At 48.2% G+C, this 7,558-nt stretch overlaps 1 protein-coding gene across 2 annotated transcripts in view; it reads left to right on the top strand.

The window, feature by feature from the left end:
- The first annotated feature begins 6,805 nt into the window (after positions 1 to 6,805).
- The window catches only part of LOC132579350 (ubiquitin carboxyl-terminal hydrolase 12-like), an 82,010-nt gene continuing 81,257 nt past the window's right edge, over positions 6,806 to 7,558 (top strand). For both annotated transcript variants that reach the window (XM_060249653.1, XM_060249654.1), the window contains exon 1: positions 6,806 to 7,015. In XM_060249653.1, the coding sequence (XP_060105636.1) occupies positions 6,968 to 7,015 (48 nt within the window). In that variant the 5' untranslated portion in view covers positions 6,806 to 6,967. The remainder of the gene's footprint in view (positions 7,016 to 7,558) is intronic.

Raw genomic sequence — 7,558 nt, 5'->3', positions numbered from 1 at the left:
CCCATGAGGCTCATCTTTCTTGCTCCCTTGCTGAACATCTATGCTCCACACATCTTAGAACAAGAGCATCGCTGTTCAAAGAAGACGTCAGGCGAAGTCCTCTAATCCCACTGTGAATGCAAGTGCATTGGTAGCCAATCATGAGAAGCCTGATAGAAGAATTGCACTTCACAGGATCCACAATAACTTTTTCAGCACGGGGCACCGATGATCTTTCATGTTGTCACGGTTCATTTCAGCAGAATGACTTTGGATGAATTCAGGCACAGCAGTGAGCATAAGCAGTGTGTTTGCTGTTTGTGACGAGTTGTTCAGCTCAACAGAAGGTCTGTCTGACCTTGTCCCAGGATGCAATATAGTCTCCCAATTTGCTGGCACCACAAGAAAACAGCTTGGAAAGTGTTTTGCACAGATGCCCATCTTCTCAAAAACCTAGGCAAAGGCCATTTTCTAAGGAAACCTACATGTCAGCAGACAGGCTTGCATGATGAATGCAGCTGTGATGAAACAGGAGCGGTTTCGCTTGGCAAATGCTTCTTATCAGTAGCATGGCTTCCGACAGTGATGTACAAACGACCACATAAAGAGATCCTGGACTTGAAGGGTGCATTTGATTCAATAGATAGAGCCCAGCTATGGATTAAGCTAGGTTACCTGGGAATGGACCCCCGTCTGCTGTTTCTCTTGAGGAAACTTCATTCTAATACTTTTTGCCAAGTGAAATTTTCTCCTGGGGTGACTTGACTAGCAAAATCCCAGTGTTAAAGGGGGTTAAACAAGGTTGCGTGCTGGTCCCGCATCTTTTAATTTATTTTTAACTGACCTGGTACAATTTTTGAACCCTATTAATGGCCATCTGCCTAAACTAGCAGGCCGAGCGGTCCCCTTATTACTTTATGCCGATGATACTACCATCCTCTCTTGCACAAGTGTGGGCCTGCAAAGGTATTTGAATGCCTTCTATGACTACTGTAATTGTAATTCACTCTCTATCAATTATGCCAAATCTAAAGTAGTTGTCTTTTCAAATTGCTGATGCCCACAGAGATGGTTTATTGGCAACTCAACAACTGAGCAAACAAAAAAAATTTAAATACTTGGGGATCACATTTAATCACAAGTTAAGCTGGGTTTCACATTGTAACAATACCGTCAGCTTGGCTAAATGTTCGGTTGCTCAAATTAAACAGTTTTTCTTTGCAAGGGGCAACCAATTAGTTCCAGCAGCAATTAGGGTGTTCGAAGCCAAAACACTAGCCCAAATTCTCTATGGTACCCCTCTATAGGAGGGACGGTGGCTCAGTGGTAGAGCATCTGCTTGGGAAGCAGAAGGTCCCAGGTTCAATCCCTGGCATCTCCAAAAAAGAGTCCAGGCAAATAGGTGTGAAAAACCTCAGCTTGAGACCCTGGAGAGCCGCTGCCAGTCTGAGAAGACAATACTGACTTTGATGGACCAAGTGTCTGATTCAGTATAAGGCAGCTTCATATGTTCATATGTGGATCTCATCATTTACCAGGAAAGTGGAGGGCATTCAAGCCTCATTCTTTAGACAAATTATTTGTATGCCAAAATGTGTGTCCTACTTTGCTCTCTGCTCTGAAGTGGGTCAGTCTTTGGTGGAGACAAAAGCCTGGATTGCAGTGTTTAAATTCTGGCTCAAAATTCACTTTAGAACAGATCCTAACAGCCTTCTTGATTGTATGAAAAGAGACCCGTATATTTCATCCTGTTCAGCAGTTCTTATGTCCAAACTTAACCAGCTGGGGATAGAGGTTGATGATTTTTTTACTACTGATGAGTTATATATCTTCAGATGTATTAAATTGAGACTGTTGGAGCTGGAGGAAATGAAACTACGTCTCAACAGACCCTTATATTTGCTCCCCAGCTTCCTTAGGTCTTTATGCTTTCTGCGGCAAAATGCCCCATTATCTATCAGACTTAACCATTCCAAGTCATCGCAGAGCATTTATGTTGGCTAGACTAAATGAGTTTCCCTCCAAAGTTCTACAAGGGAGATATCGAGTCCCTTTAGGCGACAGACTCTGTTCCTGTGGAGCGAATATTCCCGACTCAATTCAGCATATATTGCTTGATTGTTCCTTTTATCATAATCTCTGTAAAGATTTATTTTGCAAGCTTTCTTTCTCCTCAGACTTGTCTATTCTGCCACCCTGTTATTATTTATTGAACGATACTAAGGGGGGGCGGGTTAGCGAGGCCGTGGCAAAATTTTTGGCTGACATCCTTAAATTTAAATCTGACCATGTATGAATGCATCTGTAAGCTCTGTTTCGTTTTGATTTTATCTTCAATGTTTAAATGTTTATATTGTGTATTTTTATTTGCAATTGTTATGCCATTAAAGGTTTGGTATGGTATGACCACATAAAGAGAACTCATTATCAGAATTTAATACATATAAGTAGAGGGTGAGCGTACCCCATTTGAAGATGTTTAACTGTTTCAAAGAGCAAACAGGAATAACAAATTTAGTTTATATGGTTACCATTTGTTTGGGTTTAATTCCAGGGGAAAACATAATGAAGGAAATAAATATGTCAATATTAGAGGTTGATGGGCAGATGTGGAATGCTGAAAGTAATTAACTGAGATCCTGCTCCATCCGTCTCCTTTCAAGCATGGAGTAATCTGTTAAACACCTTAATTATGCTGTATGCTAATTTACTGCTCACTCTCTGCCTATATGTATGGACTGCTAATTTCAATTTCATTGTATCTGAAGGCTTATACCTTGTATTAAACATTGTTGGTCTTAAAGGTGCCACTGGACTCAAACTTTATTCTGCTGCTTCAGACCAACACAGCTGCCCACCTGAATCTTTGTAAAACTAGTGTGTCCTTTCACTGTTGTGAGAAAGAGATTAGCCAACTTTTAATCACAACATCATCAATTGATCTTTCAGGGAGTTTCTTCCAGACTAAATCTTCTGAAGTTCTTTGCTCACAGAGGGCAAATTTAGAAGGCCTAAAGATTAAGGATGGTTCACGGAAAGAAACAAAAGTGTGTCATGGCTGGCAGATCTTTGTGAACACTGCTCAAGAGAAAGGGGCCATTCCAAGTAAGCTTCCTCCCCACTGTGCTTTACAAGGATCATGTGGTGGCTGTTGGGGAGGGCACTGGGTCTCAGCATCCATTTTGTGGTTCCACTGAGGTCAGTGGCCTGCCCTCGCTGCATAAGATAGGACAGTGGGAAACAGGCAGATTGGGTCTAATCTGCTGGAAAGTATTCCTGCATTCCTGCTCTTCCACATTATTTTCAATGCCACGTCTGCAGGAGAATTTCACTGTGCATTCTTAGAAGAAGAAGATATTGGATTTATATCCCGCCCTCCACTCCGAAGAGTCTCAGAGCGGCTCACAATCTCCTTTACCTTCCTCCCCCACAACAGACACCCTGTGAGGTGGGTGGGGCTGGAGAGGGCTCTCACAGCAGCTGCCCTTTCAAGAACAACCTCTGCCAGAGCTATGGCTGACCCAAGGCCATTTCAGCAGGTGCAAGTGGAGGAGTGGGGAATCAAACCCGGTTCTCCCAGATAAGAGTCCGCACACTTAACCACTCCACCAAACTGGCTCTCCAGATAGCTCTTAGATAGGTGACATATGGATTTTCCACCTCAGGCTGTGGTTAAGTTGTGGTTATGCCACACACTGTGGAAATTGTGTGCTCTATAGAATACCTAGCATTATTCTCTTGCAATGGCCCTTTTGGAGCTGGAGGTTCCTCTAGGACGTTTGAAGGTGGCCTTGAGCAAATCCCTCTTCTCACAGCCAAAATCCACCTTGCAGGGTGGTTGCTGTGAGACTAAAGCAGGGTGGTGGTTGTGAGTTTCTTCAAGGACACTGGAAGACAAAAGTAACTAGTAGAGCTCGCAGAGGGTTGCCAACTCCAAGATGGGAAATTCCTGGAGATTTTGGGCTGGAATCTAGGGTTTGGGGAGGAGAGGGACCTCAGTGGAGTATAATACCATAGATTATCACCCTCGAAAGCAGCCATTTTCTCCAGGGGAACTGATTTCTGTGCTCTAGATATCAGTTGTAATTCCAGGAGATCTCCAGGCCCCACCTGGAGGTTGTGCAACCCAGAGAATCACGGCAAAATAGGCAGAGGAATCCAAAGCACTGAGCTTTCCGTGAAAACCAGCCTCCGTACAACAAAGAAACAATTCAATAAACAATAAATAAATACAAATGCGTATATTGATTCATAATAGACCACACAACTGGTCCTCTAGAACAAGGAAGGAATGTGTTCACCAGGAATAAGTCCAATATTAGCAGCAAATCAATGCTAAGTTCATCCAAGAGAATCCCAGTGAAATGAATATGAAGTAGATCAGTGTCCATTAACATATGCAGCCCGCAGTCCAGTGCCTTTCAATGTTGTAACAGAATGGCGTTTTTACCCAGGGTATGAAAAAGATGGCAGCCACCGTCTATTCCTAAATGTGGAACAAGATCACTTTAAAATGCTGGCTAGCTTTGGTTACTAATGTAAATTGTTATTTGGGGTGGGGGGGGGGTGTTGGTTGGCAATATCATTGATACTGTTGTCTACATTTACTGACATCGTAAAATGTTATTCATTGTACCTGTGCTATGTTGTAATTTGTTCCAGTTTATTATATTAGTTGATGTTTCTAAATTACTCTTGATTGCTATTATGTATCAGGAACATATTCAAAATAAAATTTATTTTTACTTTAAAATAAAACAAAATGCTGGCTATGTAAAAAGCACCTGTCTGATACTGGGCTGATACTGGGCTCCCCAGCTATCCAATTGGACAGTATTGACAAAAACTACCCAGTAATCTCATGGAGGGAGCTTTGACTCCTGACAGCTCATACCCCGAAAATCTGGCTGGCCTCTAAGGTGCCACTGGACTCCTCTCCAATCTTGCTCTTTTCCTGCAGAACAACACAGCTTGCCTCTGAAACAGTAGCCCAGTCTCAGCTACAGGCCACTTCTTCAGGGGCACAGTCTTTACAAAGTAGCCTATCTGCAAAGGCACCCATCAGGCCTTGGCCAACATCACCTCAGACTCTAGGGATACCAACTCCAGGTTGGAAAAATCTTGGAGATTTGGGGAAGGGGGAGCCTGACTGGGGAAGGATCTCAGCAGGGTATAATGCCACAGACTCCACCCTCTGAAGCAGCCATTTTCTCCAGTAAACTGACCTCTGTCGTCTAGATATCAGAGAGGCCTCTAGGCCCCACCAGGAGGTTGGCAACATAACTCGGACGCATTTTTATTTTTAGATAAACCTGATGTAGAACAGAAGAGAACAAAGGCAAGCGGGAGGTAGCCCTGTTGGCCAACTGCCCAGCTTCTACCCTCTGACGAGTCAGTCTCATTGCCCGAAGAGACGGGCTTACTTTGGCGTAGGCGTGCACCCAATGGTACCGTGCGTGCGACTGTGAGCTGCTTCCACGAAAGGAAGCCCCAAAGACGAATTCATCGAAGAAGACGTGTGGGGTCAGCGATAGGGCCGTAGCCAGGATTTTAAAGGTTGGGGGGCTTTTTAAAAAGTCAGGGGGCACCCTTTCCCATCCACTGTAGGGCTTGCCACTTCTCAGAAGCTTTCTAGTGTAGGGGCAAAAGCTGGAGGATCTGAAAGTGGCCACGTCGAGGCAGAAAACCCTACAAATTTGGGCTCAAGAAGGGAGTGCATCTTGCATGCAAGCGGGGGGTTTTCCTTCCACCTCCCTATCCCCTACCCCAGCAGCTCCATCTGTCCCCCTCCCGCCCTGGCCCATTCCATGTGACTTCCTCCGCCTCCTGCTCCTCCGCCTTCCTCCTCTCCACCTGCTGCTTTTGCTGCTGCAGTGCACTGTGCCCTGCTCAGCTCTCCTGGTACCGGCTGCCACTGATGGCGCTTTGCTGGCTCAGCCATAGCAAAAATAAAAAGCAGGCTGCACCCTGGAGGGTCCCCTGGGAGTTGGGGGGCCCTGACTGGAAGTGAGGGGGCAGTGCCCTCAAAGGCCCCCCTGTGGCTACAGGCCTGGTCAGCGACGGCAGCATGACCGCGAGCCTAAGAAGAAGAAGATATTGGATTTATATCCCGCCCTCCACTCCGAAGAGTCTCAGAGCGGCTCACAATCTCCTTTCCCTTCCTCCCCCATAACAGACACCCTGTGAGGTGAGTGGGGCTGGAGAGGGCTCTCACAGCAGCTGCCCTGTCAAGGACAGAGTCTCAGAACGGCCTACAATCTCCTTTACCTTCCTCCTCCACAACAGACACCCTGTGAGGTGAGTGGGGCTGAGAAGGCTCTCACAGCAGCTGCCCTTTCAAGGACAGAGTCTCAGAGCGGCTCACAATCTCCTTTCCCTTCCTCCCCCACAACAGACACCCTGTGAGGTGGGTGGGGCTGGAGAGGGCTCTCACAGCAGCTGCCCTTTCAAGGACAACAACTGCAAGAGCGATGGCTGACCCAAGGCCATTCAAGCAGCCGTAAGTGGAGGAGTGGGGAATCAAACCCGGTTCTCCCAGATAAGAGAGCCATGGCTGACCCAAGGCCATTCCAGCAGGTGCAAGTGGAGGAGTGGGGAATCAAACCCGGTTCTCCCAGATAAAAGTCCACACGCTTAACCACTACACCAAACTGGCTCTCAGAAGAAGATGCATTGCACATCCCGCCCCCTTACCCGAAAGCAAAGCCCGCCGAAGGAGCACGTGGGAAGGAACCCCGCCCACGGTGGAGGAGGGGGGGGCGAGAACGGCGCCTGCGCAGTCAGGGAGGAGCCCTCGGTGGGGGGCCGGATCTTTGCCTCCCGGGCCGCGGGAGCAGGCCGGGCCTCCTTGGCCGGCGCACGCGGGGCCGCCCGGGCCTCTTTGGCTGCTGCGCCACCTGCGGCTGCCGCTCCGGCTCCGGCTGTCAGTTGGGCGGCGGGGACCCAACATGGCGGTGGCGGCGGCGGGGGGCTCCGCGTCGTCGGGCGGATGGAAATACTGATGACGGTCCGGAGACTCGCCTCCATTTGTACCATGGTAAGCCCTGGGGAGAGCAGCGGGGCCCGCCTCGCCCCACGCAGCCCCGGACGAAGGCTGCTGCTGCCCCGCCTCTGGGAAGCGGAATGGCGTTCTAGGGCTAGGATGAAATGGGGAAAGCCCGGTGGTCTGGAGCCTGGGGAGTGCCTCTGAGCTCGTGCAGAGGGCGGCGCTTCTCAGAGCGCAAAAGCTCATGTGGGACTTTGAAGACCCCTGGAAAGAATGGGAGAAGGATTAGAACCCGCTGCTGGGCAGGGGTGCTGCCTCTTGCCCTGGGAAGAAAGCCACCCATCATCGCTGTATCTGTGGGTCGGGAAGGCTGGTGGGTCTTGGAGGAGGGGGGGAAGGAAGGAGCTGTCCCAGGTGTGCAGAAGCTTGAGTTTGTAAATTATACTGATTTAAGGGGGGGGGGGGCGGGAAATACCTTTGAAAGCGGCCTGTTGAGCACTGACTGTTCTCCAAAGGGAACAGAATGGGGAGGGGGGTGATTAGCTTGCTCAGGTTCCTGAAAGTGTGTAGAAGCCTGAAAGGGATGGGGGGGGG

Source organism: Heteronotia binoei, chromosome 11 (assembly GCF_032191835.1).
Source record: "Heteronotia binoei isolate CCM8104 ecotype False Entrance Well chromosome 11, APGP_CSIRO_Hbin_v1, whole genome shotgun sequence".
NCBI classification, from domain to species: Eukaryota; Metazoa; Chordata; class Lepidosauria; order Squamata; family Gekkonidae; genus Heteronotia; species Heteronotia binoei.
Note: the sequence above shows the minus strand (reverse complement) of the source record. Positions and strands in the feature narration are given on the sequence as shown.